The 20,687-nt window shown below is 40.5% G+C and overlaps 1 protein-coding gene across 6 annotated transcripts in view; it reads left to right on the top strand.

Annotated features, from left to right (window-relative positions):
- Positions 1-2,347: 2,347 nt before the first annotated feature.
- LOC101944215 (melanopsin-like) overlaps positions 2,348-20,687 on the top strand; it is a 70,372-nt gene continuing 52,032 nt past the window's right edge. For 2 of the 6 annotated variants that reach the window (XM_042856407.2, XM_024099947.3), the window contains exons 1-3: positions 2,348-2,724; positions 13,795-13,940; positions 19,734-19,876. In XM_042856407.2, the coding sequence (XP_042712341.2) occupies positions 13,830-13,940; positions 19,734-19,876 (254 nt within the window). In that variant the 5' untranslated portion in view covers positions 2,348-2,724; positions 13,795-13,829. Of the gene's footprint in view, positions 2,725-5,345; positions 5,688-13,794; positions 13,941-19,733; positions 19,877-20,687 lie in introns of those variants that run through there. The other 4 variants (XM_065596088.1, XM_065596089.1, XM_005278461.5 and 1 more) reach the window with 4 other exon arrangements.

Genomic DNA, 20,687 nt, shown 5'->3' with positions numbered 1-20,687 from the left:
TGTATATGGGGCTTGGTGTAGTTGGTTGATCTGAAAAATCACATATCCGCTGGTCATGCCCCTTCCCCCTCTCTAAATCCCCTCCCCCCACCCCCATGAACCTTATTGGTGAGAAAATTTACCTTAAAAGAGTTAGTAGTAATAAAACAGTACTAATTATGCCCAAGACAAAAATCTTAATTTTGAATTTCTTGACTTTTTTGTGATTAAAATCTCAGCCATAATGGTTCAGTTATATAAGGGTGGGGTTTTCCCTCTTCTTTTTATATTTTATAAAAAAGTGGATTTCTCACTGTATTTTTATCTTGAATTTTGCATTTTAGCAAGATTTCACCTCTCTAGTCATCATACCAAATGTTTACTCTGTAAGCTGTCTGGAGTGGTTCATGACCGTGAGTGCCAATCTCAGGGTGGACTGTGAAGAAGCAGAAATCCCAAACTCACTGCAAGTTCTATAATTAGATTTCACCAACCCAGTCACGAGTGTGAACTCCTAAAGCAGTGTAACAGTCTTGGCATGGAGTCACAGACAGTCCCCTTGGGCATTTCAGTCCATCTTTCCCCACCAGGCAAGCCAGACTTAGGCCATGTCTACATGTACAGCGTTGCAGCAGGGCAGTTGTACCATTACAGCTGCCCCACTAAGCTTGCCTGGTGAAGATGCTCTATGCCAACGGGAGAGAGCTCACCCATTGGCATAAAAAACCCACCCCGATGAAGCTCTCCTGCCAACATAGCGCTGTGCCCATTAGCGCTTAGGTCAGTGTAACTTATATTGCTCGGGGGATGGAATATTCACGCCCCTGAGTGACATAACTTTTGCCGACATAGGCGTTAGTGTAGATATAGCCTTAGTCATTAGATAGTTGCTATACACCAAAGATCACAAAATATTCAGGTTGCTCCCAGTCCCAAGAGATCAGTCACTTAACATAGGTCAATTTGTACCTCACAGCAAAGACAATTCTTGTAGCCAATCCTATAGTAAACTAAGGATTTATTAACTAGGAAAAGAAATTAGAGAATTATTACAAGATTAAAGCAGGAAAGCCTCTATACACAAATGAGTTAGTCTATGGTTTCAAAAGGTGAGGGAGTTGTAGTGATCTGTCAGCTCTGAATGTCTTTTGGGACTAACCCAGCTTGACCCTGAAGATCTCTGCTTCTATTTTATAGTTCTAGCCCTGTGAGAGTCCAAACAGCAAAAGATGAAAAAATTTGCTGTCAGCTATTTTTATGTCCTTCTTCCAGAATTCAAGTTGTTGGGATGAGCCCTTTTGCAGGTAGCCTCTTCATGAGTGTGAGAGGGCAACTAACAAAGTCTTTGTATTATGATATTCCCACAATGGCTCATTTAGGTTTGATAGGCCTCCTTGATGGGCAGGAAAGGATCCCTCCTGCCTGGGTTCATAGTTTAAGAGCAAATATTTATTACCATTACAAAGCAAAAACTTAAATGTTACCTTACAGTATGTGATAAAGACATAAGTGAGACTAATGCATGCAGCATTTTACAAGCATTTAATAAACTCTAAACACATTGTTGTAAGTCCAATAACCATTTTAACTATACTAACACACAGGGGAGGTGGGCTGGTTTCCAGCACTTAATTGGTCGGTTCTTGGCTGAGGCCTAAAGCTCTGGCAAGAACTGGCAACTGGACTGCCAGCATCACAGTAAGTTTTGGGTCAGGGACTATCATCTTATGTGTTTGTACAGCACCTAGCACCATAGGGTTCATGACTGGAGCTCCTAGGTGCTACCGCAATACAAATACATCATAAAGCATTTTGTGTTTTTCTTTCTCATGACTATGTTTTGAGAGAAGGGAGGGGAGAGAATTAGATCAATCCACAATGTCAAATCCTTTCTGATTTTACAATGTGGGACATTGACAGACAGCAGCAACTATTTGCATTTTCGTTAACAGGCACAGTAGATAATGAGAGGTGGAGCGGGAGGGTTACTTGGGAGGGAAAGAGAGAGGGAGACAAGGCAGAGAGAAGAAAGAAAAGAGCGTGAAAGAAAGGGGATGAGAGAAAGAGAAGGCAGAGGAGCCAGAAGGAAATACCTAGAGAAGGAAAGTGGGAGAAAAAGGAGAGGAGGAAGGAGGGAAAATGAGAAAAAGGAAAGGGGGAAGGCTAAGGAGGAAAGAACTCAAGAAAGAGGGAAGGGAAAACCTAAAGCAGGGGCATGAGAGAGAGAGAGAGAGGAGGAAAAGGAGCAATGCAGCAAGTGGGGCTCAAGGGGTCCAGGTGCCCCATTCCCGGAGGGGGGCAGCTCCAGGGGCGCACAGGTCCCTGTGCCCCAGAGCTGCGGCGAGTGGCGGAGCCTGCAGAGGTCACCTGGTGGGGTGGGGAGCAGAGGGCGGGGAAGCCCCCACCACGCTCCTCTTTGGCCGCTTAAATAGCTGCGAGCGCGCCGGGCCAGTCCCATCTCCCCCTCGCTCCCTCCCGGCACAGGCAGCCAGAAGCCGCCGGGCGAGCCCTTCACACGCGCGCACCTCCGGACTCCCGCAGCCGTGGCGCTGCCAGAGGAGCAGGCGGCGCAGAGGGGCCCGAATTCCGGGGCAGCAGCGGCCGCGTCCCCGCGGGATGGAGCTGGGAGACCAATAGGGTTGGATCCTCCGCCGCCTGCCCGGCTGGGCTGAGTTCCCCCTGCGCCCGCGGCCGGCTTGGATGCTCCGGGGCGCAGAGCCCAGGATGGCGGAGGCGCAGGAGCAGGTGAGGAAGGGCGCGTGGGATAGGCAGCGGCTCTGGTGGCCGGGGCAGAGAGCGGGGAGGATTCCCTTTGTCCTGCCTTGAGTGCCTCCCCTCCGAGAGTCTGTTGCGCTTCAAATGTTTAGTGGGGAGGCGGAATAATAATATCAAGCTAGTTGTTTGTGGGGGCTAATGGCACTGAACTGATGCCCCCACGTACACACAGGGCTGTCCGGCGCTGGTGGCGGTTGGAATGAGGGTTCTTGCTTTCTTATTGTTAAACCTCTTTGAAACACAGGGCAGAAATCCTCCATCCTGTGTGTGTGTGTGTGAGAGAGAGAGAGACACACATCAAACCCAGCATTTTAAAGTAATCTGAAAGGAGAGGGAGTCCTCTTCCATAGGAGTGGGATTTGGGAAGGGGAGTGTGTGTTGTGTAAACAGATTCCTCTGTTCTGTTTTGCTTTCTTAATGCTAACATGTATTTATTTTATTTATTTATTTTTGATTAATCTTACCAGTGTTGTTTTGGTTCAATACATTTTGACTGCTGCTTTTAGGAGGTGGTAATCTGACTCTTCCCGTGGGAAAACTTGCCCTCTTTATCATAAGGAACAATGATTTTATTATGGGACTAGGGCTGTAGGCTCTCTGAAAGATTCTCTGAGTTAAACCCTCTCTGTGGGACTGATGCATCAAGTGATGTCTCACACAGGTACCTGTTGTTCCTGCAGGATCTGGGCCCATCAGACCTTTTTGATAATAGCCAGAAAGTGTTGATGGAGAAAAGAATATATATTAGAAGCCCCAACGCAGATGTCAGAGTTGTAATCTGTGTGTGAAGCTGATTTTAATGTAGTGTAACGCTAAGCAACCTGTGTGAAGGTTTGTACATTGTTTAAGAAAATTTTCAAATAACCCTTAGTAAACTTGTAATGAAAGGGGGATTTGTTTGTGCATTGCAAATTGCTTTTTAATCCTTTGGAGGGAAATGGGGTAGCTTTATCAAACTACTTCTATGATTCTTTCTATAAATTTATGTATGCTTTTCCCATCTAAATAAATTTGTTGTTTTATAAATATTTTAGAATAAAATGTTACCTAAAATGCAGTGATCTTTAAAAGTTCCCACAAAACGAATTTCATTAGCCAAAGTGACCATGAAAGAGATCTTGGAGTCATTGTGGATAGTTCTCTGAAATCATCCACTCAATGTGCAGCAGCAGTCAAAAAAGCAAACAGAATGTTGGGAATCATCAAGAAAGGGATAGATAATAAGACAGAAAAGATCACATTGCCTCTACCTTAATAGGTAGTAGGTTTAAAACAAACACAAGAAAGTATTTTTTTCACACAACGCACTGTCAACCTCTGGAACTCCTTGCTAGAGGGTGTTGTGAAGGCCAATACTATAACGGGGTTCAAAAGGGAGCTAGATAGATTCATGGAAGATAGGTCCATCACTGGCTATAAGCCAGGATGTCAGGAATGGTGTCCCGACTCCCTAGCCTCTGTTTGCAAGAAGCTGGGATCGGGTGACAGGGCATGGATCACTTGATGATAACCTGTCTGTTCATTCCCTTTGGGGCACCTGCCATTGGCCATTGTCAGAGGACCGGATACTGGGCTTGATGGACATGGTCTGACCCAGTATGACCGTTCTTATGACCATCACTGCATCCACTAGGATAAATATTTTCTTTTCTTTCTGTAAACTACTATTATAAAAGCCAAGATTTTAGTAACAGAAGGGGTTATGACAGTTACTAAAGTGAAAGAAATTGAAAAATGAGGCACAAATTAAGGCATGTGTCATTTAATCTAAATAGTTTGTTCTCATAGCATACCCAGATGAGTCCTTTTTGGCTGACATTTTTTAAAATGGGCTTTTAAAATTACTCCAAGTTGATTTTTAGGCACCTAAAGTGGCATGATTTTACAAAGTGCTGAGCCCTCAGCAGCTCACACTGAAGTCAGCACTTTTGAAAATCAGACCACTTATCTAAGTGCCTAAATGCACCAAGTGCCCCGATCCCAGAACAGTTGTAATCACAATGGCACCACTAAAAACTGATACTGATTTGAGGTCTTCACTTCTTATTCAATTGGTTTTGTCAGTTTGTATCAGACCTTTATTATAATATGGTGTGTATTTGTTAATAATTTTGCTAGGATATTTCATATAAAATGTATCTCTGCATTTTGTTCCAGGCCATTATATTCTTCATCATATTTTGAACAGGTTACATTGAATTTATAGAGGGTGCCAAGAGATAATAATCAACTGTATAAGAATCCGTTTGAATACTTCAGGGTAGAATTCAAACCCAAAAGACAAAATCAGAGTTAAAGCTAAAAAGTCTTTGCACACATTTTATTGCCTTTTACATTTAGATTTGTAGCTGTCTTCGGTGATTGCATAATGTTTTTCTATGTGCTGAAATACCTAGCCACAAAGGGGGTCTGTTTGAGCTGCTGTGCCTGATCCAACCATCTTCAGTCAATCAGAATTCCAACCAAATTTAACTGGAACTGCAGGATTGGTCCCAGATAAGCAAATTATTTTGTCTTGATTTTGTGTGATTAAATCAGATTGTTGTTAATATTGACACAGTGTTTGTTTGTTTCAAATTTTTACAGTATTTAAGACAGAACAAACTAAAAGTATTTGTACCAGCTGTCAGTGGCCCAGATGAGCCATGAAAGTAGATGAGGAGATGACATAGAGACATGTTATGTTCCCTTCTCAGTGGACAGAGGCCAGGAAGGGGATGGCATAGGACCCTAGGCAGTGGCCCTATACTACCAGAGGATTCCCCTGAGCTGATGGACTACTCTGCTGGCTAGTTAAGGTGATCTTATGGCAACCTTGAGTCATCAGAGCATCACAAAGCAACTTCAATGGACTGGAGAATCCAGCCCCTATTTGTGAATTGACCTAATTGTCTCTAACGGCCACAAACACAAAAAAATAGGCAACTGCAAATGTAAGTGTAGCATATTGCTGGAATAGATACATAATTATATAGTTTTGAGATACTTAATAGTAACCAGAATAGATAAATATGTGAACAGAAAAGTTTTACTTTTGAATCCCAAAATGGCAGATACAGCTCCAAAAGAGAGATGATGGTTCCATCTAATGGATGGGACTACTTAGAGACCTTCTAATTTGCAGCTCGCTGACTTGATCAAAGCTTTTGTGGTCTATTGGGTAAATGTACAGTGAGCCAGATCTTCAGCTGGTGTAAAATCAGCATAGCTCTGTGGCTGAGTAAGTGCTGTGTCAGTACAATAAGGCTCCAGTTCAGCAAAGCACTAAGCGTATGCTTAAAGTTACATATGTGCTGAATTGGAGCCTGTGTGTGTCTGCAATAATGCTTTATGAAATATATTGTGTATGTGTAATGCTTCCTATTTAAAATGAAATAACATTAAAAAAAAAAGTCCAGCTAGCCAAAGTAGTTACTCCATATGATGGACTAATAGCATGAACATTTTATTTTTAAATAAGTAAAGGTACTATAGAACTATTGGAATGGAAGAGAGAGAATAACTTTAAAGTGTTCTTTCTTGGACTCTGCTAATCAACAGTGACTGAAGAGAGAGTTTCATGGATGTACATTTGTTTTGTTTATTTTATATTACAAAATTAGAGAACAAAGTAGCTGTATGAAACAAGTTGCAAAAATTTCATCATCCAATGAAGAGAATTTTATTTTTGATTATTTATCCTTTGGGAGTAGTATTTTGACATAGTTTTTATACATTAAATATCATGTGCCATGATTTGTTTAATTTTTCTACCTACATTAGATGTACACTGTTGATGCAATGTTCACTCTACGAATTATTATTAGTAATGACAATGCTCTTGTGACAGTACAGTACATGAAAACAAAAGACAATCCTCACCCTAAAGAGCATAAAGTGGGATTTTCAAAAATGCCCAGGATTGACCTAACCATGCTCCCATTAAAGTCAACATAAATCCCACCATTGTCATCAAAGGATAAACACATAGAAGTTGGAATATTGGAGGGGAAAAGGCTATTAGTGATGAGTGAGGTCAAAACCATTGCACCACAGAATTTGTGTAGAGCATCACTTGAGAAAGATGTACAGCACTGCAGTCTCTCTACAGGTGGAAGCTAATCATATTCTCTGTTAAAAATGCTACTAAAGCAAGAGGTGAAGAGCGCTGAATGGTTTAAGCAAGTGACAAGGATAAATATTTGCAGTTCCCTTCTTGACAGTGTGTCAAGTTTTACTTTGGAGGCTTTTAAGGGTAACTCTCTAGACCTTTAGACAATCACTAAGCAATTGGTCTATTTTATATACAGCCTCAAGAACTATAATCATACTGTAACCTCTAGCAAACAGGGTTTACTTCATCATTTGTTCACTATTAACATTACTACTGGGCAATAGTGGCAAAAAATTACTGTTAATATGCAAGCTTCTAGCGTAACTTGGTGGACATGTAAAATTTGAATAGGATCCTTTCTTATGTGCTCATATATAGTACTCTGTTAAATAAATGGGGCCAAATTCTGCCATTATAATCCCTAGACATAGTATCATTCCATCTATATATCTCTCCTCCCACATTGAATGAGATGGATGACTGTGCAGGAAGGATGTGTGGACTGGGCAGCCAGGTGGAGGAAGGAGGTGGGGTGAGGGGTGCCATGACAATGGAACCTAGGGACATGGTCTGCATCCAGGAGAGAGGAAGCAATAAATGTAACTCTGGAATTAATCCCCAGGAACTTTGGGGAAAGTTATGGTAAGGCAAGCCCAGTGCATGCTGGAATCTTGATTGAGCTTTCTTTTGAGAACTGAACATTCATTGATAAGTTTTAGTCAGTCTTCTCCGGGTCCTTTAGCTTTTGAGCTAAGATTGTTTGAGTTAGGAGTGCTACCGGAAAATTCTAGAAGGACTGCTTTGAAGAGTTGAGTAATCTTCCATGGACTGAACTCTGTTTTAATAATATACAGAGGATCCCTGTGCTAGCAGTAAGGGCATGTTTTTCCTCTTACTTATACCTGTCTCTCACTGCTTGACTGAACTGTTTCCTTGGCCCTAATATTTTAACCTTAGTGTAACCTTTTGGATTTATTTCTTCTCACATTCTAGTGATTGTTATGATGTGTCTTTTTGTTTATTTGCCTGACCATTTGTTAATAATAGGTTGGAAGGAAAGTAAGTTTCTGCCTGATATAAAATAGGTTTTTGCAATGTTGTTGTAGCCCTGGTGGTCCAGGATATTAGAGACAAGATGGAGGTGTAATATCTTTTATTGGACCAGCTTCTGTTGGTGGAAGACAAGCTTTTGAGTTTACACGGAGCTTTTCTTCAAGTCTGAGAAAGGTACTCATCTACACACCACAATAAAAGATCAGCAGCATGGCTGCAGCTGGTCTGGGTTAGCAGACTTGGGATTGTTGTACTCAGGCTGCCGGGCGATAAAATTGCAGTGTAGATGTTTGGGTTCGAACTGGAGCTCAGGCTCTGAGAATCCATGGGGGAGAAGGGTGAAATGAGACAATCACTACACTCTCAAATGAACTCATACAGAAGAATGATAAAAGACAAAACCAGCATATCATCCATGGGTAAACACTTTTCAGAAAGAGTTTTTACAAAAAAATATTTTATCTCCATATCTGACCTCTCAGTCCCTATTTTCCAAGGAAATCTGCACACCTTTAAAAGATGACCCTGAGCACTTAAATTCTTAACTTTGCTAGACACTAAAAATCCTGGGCTTAATAAAGACCCTGGGTTTATTACAACAATGGATTTACTACACTGGGTTTATTGTTCCACTTTGTATTTAGCAATGGCACCCTGAGTGTCTTTCCAAGACCCAAAGAAGAGCTCTGTATAAACTTGAAAGCTTGTCTCAATAGAAGTTGGTCCAATAAAGGATATTACTTGGCCCACTTTGTTTCTATAAAATAGTGTTGGAATCTCAGAAATTGCTGGCTGGTGGGTTTTGTGATGTGTCCCATAATAAAAACAGGCTCTATCTGAATTGATTTGTGGGCTTCTATTTTTGTAAAGCTCTTGGGTTTACCTTTTAAATTTAAAAAAAAATGAAGATGTCTTCCATTGTAGTGTTCCCTCTACCATTTTGTTGTAATTCTGGGCTGATGTTGGAAAACTAATGCAAGAGTTGCTTCAGGGATATAGATTCCAAATTCCTATTATGATGGAGCAATAGAAATGTCCTGAATTACTGCAGTTAAACCAACGCCCATTTAGAATTCTGCTACTATAGGCTAGATTGTCCCTAGCCCTAACACAGCTGCACCAGATAATAGCAGGAGTAAGGACTCCTCCATGTCCCCTACATAGTTGCTTTAGGGCTATCTGGATGCTCCCCCAGCTCAAAGCTATGCCATTCTTTGTCTTTCATCAATGTAAAGTGTCACATGTCCCTCCAAAAGGAATGTGTTTGTGTGCTAATAAAGCTTTCTTAGTTATATAGAAGTCAGTTTTAATGTATGTATATAGACACTCTTACAAGAGGTGTCAAAGTACACTTTACCATTTGATTTAACCATCCTTACAAATCTAGCCTGTGCTTTTAATTATTCCCCAAATACACACAAGTTTAATTTCCTTATCTGTTTACCAGCATTGTTTGAAACTTCTTCTATAAAGTATCTTTGGTGCTACATTTTACTTTTATACTTTCTATACTGTTAGCTTTTTTAATTTCAAAGAAATTTGCCTGGTTTCACTGAAACACTTGTTTATTCTCCATAAAACTCTTTCTCCCCATGGCAATGCAAAATAATCTGTTTGCATCAAGGCATGACCTAGACCTTCAAATTGTTAATTACAAATTCACCCTAGAGGTCCTTTTGTCTTCTGGAGGAGAACAGTTTTGAAATTTAAATATATAAACTAAAAACAAATAACTGTGGGTTCTTCTCAGATTAAAATCCTATATAAATTTGCATATAAATAAGCACGGTTCATCTCCTGACAAATTGCTGATTCAGCCTTCTAGACTGATAACATTATCCACTGCTGCTGGAGCATCCATTGACCTTAAACCAAAGGTTACTTGGACAGTATGCTATTTAGCCTAAGACCATACAAAGTTTTATATCTATAAAAATCATTTAGGGACAGATTTTCAAAGGCATTTAGGCATCTAAATATGCAGATAGGTGCCTAGGCGGGTTAGGCATCTAACCCCACTAAACTCAAAAAGAATTAGGCACTTAACCTGTTTAGGCACTTAGAAAAATCCCACCTGTCTGCATCTTTAGGCACCTAAATACCTTTGGAAAATCTGGCCCTTAATGCCTACAGAATTAAAGCCACAGTGAGAGAAACTGCTACAAGAATGACCCATCTGCCAAGTGGTGTCAGCAGCAACAAGGGGTGGGTTAAGGGTGTAGGGTTTCCTCTGAACATTACAAAACAGAATCAGCTCGTGCCTCCACCCAGAAACCTGGGGAAACTAAACACCACTCCTGGACACATGTGAGTCCCATTACTTCCCCACTTGTAAGCACTGAGTCTATGGATAAGAAGACAGAACTTTTATTAAGAAGAGAAGGAAGACAGCATTAATTTGGGAAACACAGCAACAGTTATTCAAAATTATACAAACAGTAAGTAAACACCCGCCCCATAGTATCTTTGGCAGTAGTCCTTTGTCTCAGTTTCCCTCCTTGCAGTGTGAAAGTCCGATGGATGAATGTCCCTTTAACATGCCGTTTCTCCCTTCCCTGTGCTGCCTCCCATTCATGGTTTGTTGTCCCAGGTCAGCAACATCCCAGAGTCCAGGGGTGTATTCGAGTGGGTTCATCTCCTGCCCCTGAGGGAGAGTGATGGTTGAGTGGTGCCTCTGTCGCCGCCATCTCTATAGCTGTTGCCTTTGCAGCATGCTGCTGCTGCCGCTGCCACTGCTCACTGTTGTCTATTCTGAGGTTCCATCACCTTTTCCAGTCCTTAGTGATTTCAGCTCTTTGTCATTTAACTGGGTACTGGAGAACTTCACTGATGCCTCTTCTGAGTTGTCTTTCACTGCAATGCTGTCCCCACACCAGATCTAAGGCTAAGTCTACACTACGCACCTTTTAGCAACACAGCTGTGCCACTAAAAGGTGGGCCGTGTAGCCGCTCTTTGTCGGCAGGAGAGAGCTCTCCTGCCGACAAAATAAATCCACCCCCAACGAAAGGCGGTAGCTTTGTCAGTGGGAGAGCTCTCCTGCTGACAAAGCACTGTTCACACTGGCGCTTTTCGTGGGTAAAACTTTTGTCATTCGAGGGGGTGTCTTTTTCACACTCCTAAACAACAAAAGTTTTACCGACGAAAGTGCAGTATAGACAAAGCCTAAGGCTTAGGCCCCTAGACCAGCTTATCAGTGATTTCAGCTCCAGTGATCACTGAGACGAAACAAGGACTCGCAACTGAGTCTGATCAGCTCTGGCTTTAAACATTAGAGGGGAGGATCAAATGGCATCTAAGAGAGTGTTTGCAACCAGGTAAGAACACCTGTCTCCACCCCCTCTAACATTTTCTTGGATTTGGCATAACTACACCCATTGAGTGAGTGAGATTAAATTTAGGGTGACTCCCCCTCACTTTGGGTATATTATGTACCGTCCTGCTGCCCTTTAGTCATACAATAAGGATAACAACATTTCATTACCCTTTGCATGACTTAAGTGAATTTTAACCCCAAAACAGTCAAAAATGATATATTTGGCAAGCAAGCATGTCTACGTCTCTAGGCAGAATAGGCGTCTAGTCAAATATGGTCGGCCCTGAGCCCTTTTCCCCCAATTCATCAGTAGATGGCAGGGGAAAGCTCATTGAGACCACTGGTTTACACAGGTTAAATGGAACAAGACATAATTCTTCCTATAAAACTGTAATTCCATCTCTGGGTTTTGGTAGCATTAACATATCGATCTATCTATACAGCACCTTCAATCAGTGTAGTGCCTGAAAGCTTTAACAAATGTATTAAAGTGAACATACACAATTCTTTGGTTTTCCCTTCCATTATCCAGACAGTACACCGGGGTTATTTTTGTTTATGGTGATGGGGTACAATGGGCAAGATAGGCCAGAGAAAGATCATTTTTCTCTGAAGGCTCTGAGGTTGGTTGTCATTCTGATCTCACCTGAAAGTGAGTTCCACAGTCCTGAGCCTGTTCCCTAGGGAATTCTGTTTCCTGGTCACACAAGTTTCATTCTTGAAGGTAACAGTTCCTTGGTTCCAGTGGAATGGAGATGTCATGGGTGGTCATGATCATGATGCTTTGTGAGGCAGATCCTCAGGTAACTTGGACCAATCACCTGGAGAGCTATAAAGAATGAAACTTTTTGTCTGATGTGGTGTTCATTTGGAGCCAGTGCTCTTGGGGGTCTTTTGTTATGCAAATGGGCTGCTGTGTTCGAACCCGTTGGAGCTTTGTTCAGGTCAGTGGTGTCATCCCTAGATTTACATTACATTACAATAGTGAAGTGCTTAAACTCATAAATGCATGGACACCATGACCAAGTTCAAATCCACCAGAATATGCCACCGTTTCCTTGGCAGTGATAGGTAGAAAAGAACATTTTTTTTTTAGCCATGGCTTTCTGGGTTATCCAAAATTGGTAAGAAGTTCAGTATGTTAGTAAATATTCACTTTTATGATTTTCCTATGTTAAGCTCTCATAATTTTCTATATGCTAACCAAAAGCCTTGTTATTTTGTGTATCTATATATTTATTGCCCTATATGTATTTCAACTAAAAAGTTTTGTCCTTCAATTGAGCCTAATGGGTGAAGAGAAAATGAACTCAATAATGGAACGTGTGAAATCTTTTAACCCCTGTTTTTACCCTTACTTTACTAATATAATCTAGGTGTCCAGGGAAAAGACCCTTCAAAGTGTCTATAAAAGAATGTTATAAATATAACAAGAGGATTGATAAGGAATATATGTTATTGCCCATGGGTTCTGTAATGGATGAAATAATTACCTATTGAAAGATGCTTTTAACTCATTCAAAATTGTTGGTTGTCACAGCTGTTATTAATAATGACCGGATTATAATTCCTTTTATCTTATTCATCATGTAACCTAAAGATATCATAAAATAAATTCCATCAGTCATTAGAACTTATGGTAACATTTTTATGAATCACCAGCTAAGGCTAGGGCTTTTCTTGGTGCCAAAAAAAGCTGAAGTCTAGTGAACAAGCCAAGGAAACAGAAAAATCAAATGGCTTGGGACAAATATATTTCAGTCCATATTATGTCTTGATTGGATTTGTTTGTTATATTGGCATACAGTCTGGTTTCTTTTGACAGTATTGTGACGGGGCACTATTAGTAGCACCCTTGTCATTGATGTTGCTGCAGAAGGTGCAGGCTTCGCTATGAGCAATTAAACACTTTCTGTTGGTGGATCACCTGGGTGGTAATCACTGGGCTAATGATTTAATTGGGGAGATATAAGTGGAAGGAACAGGAAGTAGGGGACTGAGAAGGAAAGCTCAGAGGGTGAGCCTCAGCTGAGGAGTGAGGGCTGCGTGGAAGCATCCTCTTGCTGCAAGCTTGCATTACACAATGTTGCTTTGTAACAAAAGAGTAAATACATGCTTGGTGAAAGGGTGACAGCCTAGTGTGTGTTTGTGACCATGCAAACTGGCCAGGCAATGAAGTACACTGGGTAGCAACAGAGGCGCCCTGTGACACATACATTAACATCTTCTAGCACTAAAATATTGTAAACTTCTGAATTTACTTGGTACATTGAATATATAGGTAGTATTTGAAGTCACATAGCATAGGAAAATCTCCAAGTTCCCCACTTGAAGGAGCCATGATTCAGCCCAGGTTATACAGATACAATGCCTATCTCAATGGAGCACTATGATAATTCAAATAATAATAATATAAAGGTACAAGTTTAAAATAATGGGATATTCTTTTAATGTTGGGAGGGTTTTAGACGATTTTTTTTTCTTCTGATACCAGAGATTTTCCATGTATAACCTGCAATTTCTTATTTCACAAAATGACCACTCTACATTTATTCTCATCACTCTATATTAACCCAACAGTGTTGTCTTCCTCAAAAGTTCTTAAGTAATTGAACATGGCACTTGGATTTGACGGTATATCTCCTGCATTTGAAGTTTGTTGTTATAGTGATAGTTCTGGACGGGAACATCATCAAGGACCTTGGAAAATATATTCTGTTTATGATGTAAGTATGTACTCCACCTCTGGGGCAGCCTTGATCCCCAAGCATAGTAGAGTCCTTCCTCCAAGTGGCTCTGTGGTCCACCTTACGACCAATGGGCCCTGGGTTCTTGGGGCCCAGTGCCTCTACCTACTGGCTGCAGACATAAGCAAACAACTCCTGTGGTCTCTAGGACATTACTGTTAATGATGAGAGGAAATCAAGGCCCGACAGATAAGGATAAACAACATTTTATTCCCAGAAAGGAGAGGGGTAAATTAAAAGAAAGGAAAGAGGACAGGCAAAGGAATTAATGATGTAGCAAACAGATGAATAAGCAACTAGTCCTATAGCAATAATTGGACACGAAATGCCCATAAACTAAGTAAAATAACAAAAAATGCCCCCCACATCTTCCTACAAGCTGTAGCTGTCTGGTGGAGATGTAGGTCAATCGGAAGGACTATTGTCCTTCACTGGGAAGCCAGTTGCTTTCTTTTTTGGCTGGAGTGGGTCCTTAACTTCCCTGGCTGTCTCCTGGCTCCTGCTGCAGGACAGACCTACAAGGTTGCCTACCCCTGTGATACAACAAAGGTTTGCAGTACCAGGAGCACCCTAGGCACTTAGTAGCACAAGCCCCACTGACTTGCAATGAAATGTAGGTTCCTAAGTCACTTAAGCACTTTTAACATTTTACCCTTAGTTTGAAGTTCCTATTAAATGTCTTAAGTTTATTGGCAGAATTTACCTTTAGTTAAGATTTTCAATGGGAAACCAGCTCTTTCTTCCATTAACTTGGCACTTATTAATACTCCGCTTCTTTATGCCTTGAAAAGTCATAGAAAAAGTGAACCTTCTCTCTAAACTTTGGTGCTTTAACTTGAAAAGGTCTGTTGGTAAATTAGCATGTCTCACTTTCCACAAGTGTTGCTATAGGGTGTTTGCTCTTACAGGATGCTAAAGCATGTATTCATTTAACGTGAAAACAATCTATACAGAAATTCCAAGAGAAAATCCCAAAGATTTTGTACAGCAGCAGGATGTAGCATCTCTTTTCCTGGGGTAAGAACACTTGTGTAAAAGAAAACATGGAGGATAGAGAGAAGCAATCATAATAATAGTTAGCATTATTTATATGATGTTAGAGTTGATCAGGTCTGTCAGAGTATACAACTCTGCTCTCGTATATGCATCTGAAAGTAATATCAGATGCAAAAAGACTAGAAATCCAATGTTGCATGTTATGAGGGAAATGCCCTAGCTTCCATCTCACGGGCCTGGTCCTGTTGCCATAGAAGTCAATGAGAGTTTTGGTAATGGGAGCTGGATTGGACCCCCAATTCAGTCAAATATAGATAGCAATGGATAGTATTGTGTTTCTAATTTGGCTTGAGTTATTACTTTCAGACTCTGTTCCTATGCTTATCATTTTTGCTGTGTGTTGGGTTAGGTTTTGATGAATGAGTTAAAAAATATACGCAAAGTTGCTTCAAGATGAAGGAAGACTTTCTATAAATTTGTGCTGATCACGAAAGTGCATCTTAGATTATGTCTATTTGGATTCTTTGGATGTTTTATGTACAATTTCTTTGAGCTGGATGGGTGCATGTGACATGCCAAAAAGTAAATGTTTGATCATTTAAATTGTCTTTATTTGTAATATAAAATAACACTTCAATGGAGTTGTATTCTTGAAAATTGGCTAGGAAATGTGCTAATTCCATTTTTCCCACAAAATCTGTACTACAAGTCTGTCACCTATGTTAGACCCCACATGCATAAATTCCCTCTACCACATGTCTTACATGCTTGTCCATTTGTGTATATCTACTTTGAGAAATGGAACATCCAGTTAACCAGAGCAGTCAAAGTGCTTTGCATTGAAAACCAGCTGCAAAGGAAGGCCATATGGTCCTAGTCAGCTTGACCCTGTCCACACTATGGCTTATAATAATCTTTGAAACTCTGCCCAACAATAACCTGTGTGCATATTCTTAAATAGTGCAGGCGCGATTTAGGGAAATGCACATTTTGTTACCAATTTCATTTACTGAATAGGCATAAACTTTTATCAAATATAGGGAAGGGTGGAAAAATACATGTATAGTGTAAAAGGTCCTCTTTCTTATCCTGCTCAACAGAAAATATCTTCTGTGTACTTTAGAGTCTTAGCATTGGTCACTTAAAAAAAATGGCAGTATAGAATTGTGTTTGTCTCAATGATTTCCAGATAAACTATGGTTACTTGGAAAAAACATTTATTTTTCCCTAATTGCCAGCATCAGAAAGTCCACTTGGGATTTGCAGATAAATCTGAGTTAATTCTTTCTCACATACCATCACCAATGATAAAGGCTCTGCAGGTCAGATCAGGCTCTCAAGTAGCATCTGTGGCACCATATTGCTTTCAGTTGGTTACTACAGGTTTAATGGCTGTATAATTGGAACTTAATGAAGAATGCTATCGTCATGCCTCTACCGAGTAGTATCAAATGTCGGGGCCTTACAAGTCAGTTTCTGGCTGGAGGAGAAATCAGTTGTGCAGACTGAGTATATTCTTCGTGTAACTTGGTTTTTTACACATATACACAAGTCTGGAAAGAGAAGTGGTCACAAACAGCATGCAAACAATCCTCTCAGAACTCTCAGACAACACGAATGCTCAGTTCTCCGGGAGCAACTCTGCCTCAAGAACTGACTATAGTTACAGAGATTAAGGCAGAAAGCAAACGCCGTAGCTGCTTCCTAAAGGAACCACAACAGAACAAACAACACAGCATTTCTTTCAGGACTAAAAACTTGCTCATATGCTAAGAAAAATAACTTGTAAGGCCATGTCTGGACATCCCTGTCATAACACTGCTGATAATGTGCAAGGAGGAAGAGAATCCAAATCATTCTCCTATCTGTGCTGACTTTTCAGGAATAATAGAAGTAAAACATATTTTTATCACTGTCAGCAGATATAATTCTGAATGCACCCAGAAAGCAGATCTGATGCCATTTTTATATAATTTTCAGAGTAGAATTTGCACTTTATGGCTCTGTTAGACAAACTTCAGAGGCATGAAAGTATGCATGTGGAAAAATTAGACAGTTTTATAACAGACAAAACAAAATGATAAACTTCACCAATCATTACATTTTCATTTTTATTGATTAGTTCTGTGAACTGTGAAGTCTTCATGTGAATCACATTTAAAGCTGTCAAGTCCTATTAATTGCAAAACAACTGAATTTAGTAATTTTCCCTCCCCACATTGAGTCATGAGTCTGGGTATGCAGGGAACTTGGGGTTACTGATAGGTGATGTTGAGGATATAACTGGTTTATTCCTAAGGCATTGTCAATTTTTTTAGATTGTATGTTTGTTTTGGGGAATCGTTAATCCACTGTTGCACTTTGTTAGATTCTCTTAGACCCACGTGCATTCTCCTGTCAATATATAAAGGAGTTTGAGATCCTTTATATATTGTAACACAAATACAGAGGAACTGGAAGAAAATGTAAATTAAAGTGGGGTTATAGCGACTTTTTCATAGAGAAGAAATTGCCATGATAAACATAAAATCATAACAATGAGTGACCAAATTAACTGTGCCCTTGAGGCTGCTCTGACCTGTGCTGTAGAGGTGGTGGTGGTGGATAGGGGAGAGTGGAGCATGTTATTTCAGTCCTTGCAGCAGCTCAGAATCTGGGAGGCACAAAAATGGTTTAAGGCTGCCTTTGTCCCCCCAGCCCTCAGGATGAGTCTTCTGTGCTGTGCCGCTCAGGAGTCACAAAACAGAATCTGCCCCTAATTAAGTTGTGAATCCCAAAGCCAAACATAGAGTACCTTTTTCATTGCTGTGGAGGTTCAGTTACAGCCCAAGAGCATGTACTCTGGCATAAAAAGTCTATGTTGTATAACAAGAAAAAAAAGCCTCAGATGATTTTGAAAGCTTCTCAAATTCTTTGTTTTTTCCACAGTCAATATGGGCAGTTAACGGGATTTTGTAACTGTTTAAGATTTCTGCTCAGAAACCCAATCAAATCCAAAAGAGAAGCCACAAATCCACTCACCACTTCTGTCTTTTAGAAAAAATCTCCAGTACCCACTGCCCTCATTTTCTGTCCAATCCTGCAAGGTTCTTAGTGTGTCTTGAAAGTTTCTGAGCAACCTAGTTTTCTATCATGGCCAAGGAGCACTGAGGTTGCTCAGGAACTAACAGCAGGAACCCACACGTTGCGGAGTTGGACTAAATCCTCTTATAGATCCATAAGAGGACCATCACTCAATTTATGTCTGCAACGTGGATCAATATCGGCCTGGGTCTGGACCATATGGCGGGCATGGCGTTTCTGCTCATCCTTGCTAATGGGTTAGTTGTACAATACAGTACCTGCTCATTGGCTGTATAATAAGTTATAACTTAACAGCTCTCATTTTTCAGTTCAGAAGGTGGAGAAAGCTACTAGGAGAGAGGCTGTTTTAATAAACAAACTAAGGAAATACAGCCTAGATGATAGTGATAGTGGCAGTAATGGGAACGTCAGAATTATTTAAAGAGCTTGTACTGACACAAGCATGGCTATAGGTGCTGTTTTTCCTCTTTTCTTCTAGTTTTTACATGTAGAGTTCTCAGTACCATCCGTCAAGAGGACTGGGGGGAATATAAACATAGGAAACGTTAGTCTTTGTACTTCCCACGGTCAACTGAAGGGATATGGTTAGAAATAATGTTGACAGTTGGCAGTGCTACTAATAAAAGCAGAGGCATGATGAGCTTTTGTTTGTTTGTTTTATTGAGGTTTATGTTGCATTATATAGAATGCACACTAATTTAGTTTGGGTTGTTGTTTCAGAAAATATGATGCCTATTTATATGCCAACATATTTTTGCCTTTTTCATATCATCAGATTAATCTCATCATTCCTAACATGTATGTTGTGCCTCTAACAATTTTTAAAATGTTTTCCTCTTATTGAAATCTGTATTATTTAACCCAAAAAAAGTCATTCAGGCTTATGATGGAAATTTAACTCCATTAACAGGTGACCTGAACAATTTTTAAAAAGATTGTATGCATTTATTTTCGGTAGTTCCTTTTGGGCAGGTATAGTACTTTCAATTCCCTATGTAAAGCAACATGCACATGTTGACATACTAGTCAAAGACCATGATCCCATTGTGCTAGGCACTGTACAGGCATAAAAAAGACAGTCCCTCACTCAAAACACTTGCAATCTGCAGTCAGGAGACAAAACAAACAAAGAGGATGTGGGGGTGGGTTGAGAGGATGAGGTTACAAAGCTTCGCAGACAAGTAGAGGCCTCAGCTTGCCATCCAGATAGGTAGTGATTTGCAAGCATCATGGCACTTGACATAAATATTAAATAATATAAATAAAAGAGGATTTTATTAGGAATTCTCCTTAAACTCCATATTCTTCAGCTTTATCCACAGGTTCCCCAGCAAAAAAGTAAGTATCTAGATATATTTAGCGCCAGCTTCTTATCCTAAATGCGAGACTGTTCTTGCAATCTTTCACATAATCCAGTAGTTCATTTTTTCCTTACATTTGTGTATACTATTGTGAAAGATGCTGGATAGAGAGGCTTGGAGAATTAAGTGCTCTGTTTAGTACGAATATAGCATTGTCAATGGGAAGGCCAAATTTTCTACACAGTCCTACAAAAGTATCTCAATGGTATGTAAGAATCTGGCTTTAATTTGTAGCATGTGTTTAAGGAGATACAGTGTATAGACTAATTGTCCCCTTGATTAAAAGCATTGACTGTGGTAAGTTTTATTTTTCCTTTGCTTTTCTTTCCAGATCCTGGATATGGGAACTCGTCACCACACTGTGACAAAAGCAGAAGTTCCTGATCATATCCTTTACATTACTGGAACCTGTGTTCTTATAATTGGATCTATTGGAGTTATAGGAAACCTTTTAGTTCTCTATGCATTTTACAGGTATAGAAATTCAGTTCCAGACATGGTTGATTTAGCAAGCCCAATGACTTGAGCTTGTACAGTAGTGGGTGTGTGTGTGTGTGTTATGTGTGAGGGAGAATAGTCTGAATCAGTTTCCTCTCTGCACGTATTTGTTGATGATGTAAGATGCAGAAATGGCCATGTGCATATCATCACTAGGAGCATCACTGTAAATTCTTTTTCCTTTGAGTAATTCAAAACTATGAGAAAATAAACACCTGGGACTTGTTTCATGATGGACTAAAATTACAGATTTGAAGAAATGATTAATTGCACCATTATATTCTCTCTCTCGCTCTCCCTGACTCCCTTCACCCTCTACCACCCAAGAATATGTAAAAGATACTGTCAAGATTTCCTCAAACAGTCACCCGAAGGTGCGGGGGGGAGGAGAGGGGAGGAGTTGGATCCAGGAAGCACCCTGGTACATGAAATGAGGCTATGCCATCAATGCTCTCCATGCCTGCAGGCAGACAGTAGGATTCCTGTCTGTATTTATATGTTGATGGCGCATGACAATGTAAAGCAGGGAGAGCTCTCCCGTCGACATAATAAAACCAGCTCAACAAGCAGCGGTAACTGTGTCAGCAGGAGAGCATCTCCCATTGACATAGCGATGTGCACATCAGCGTTTAGGCCGGCAAAACGTATGTCACTCGGGGGTGTTTTTTCACACCCGTCTGGGAGGGCTGGTTTAGTGGAGAACAATGGCACAGGGAAGTGGTCATCCCGTCCCATGCCAAGAGCCTAACACCTATGAGAAAGTTTTCAGACCATCAGAAGAGACAAG

Source organism: Chrysemys picta, chromosome 5, assembly GCF_011386835.1.
Source record: "Chrysemys picta bellii isolate R12L10 chromosome 5, ASM1138683v2, whole genome shotgun sequence".
NCBI lineage: Eukaryota > Metazoa > Chordata > Testudines > Emydidae > Chrysemys > Chrysemys picta.
Note: the sequence above shows the minus strand (reverse complement) of the source record. Positions and strands in the feature narration are given on the sequence as shown.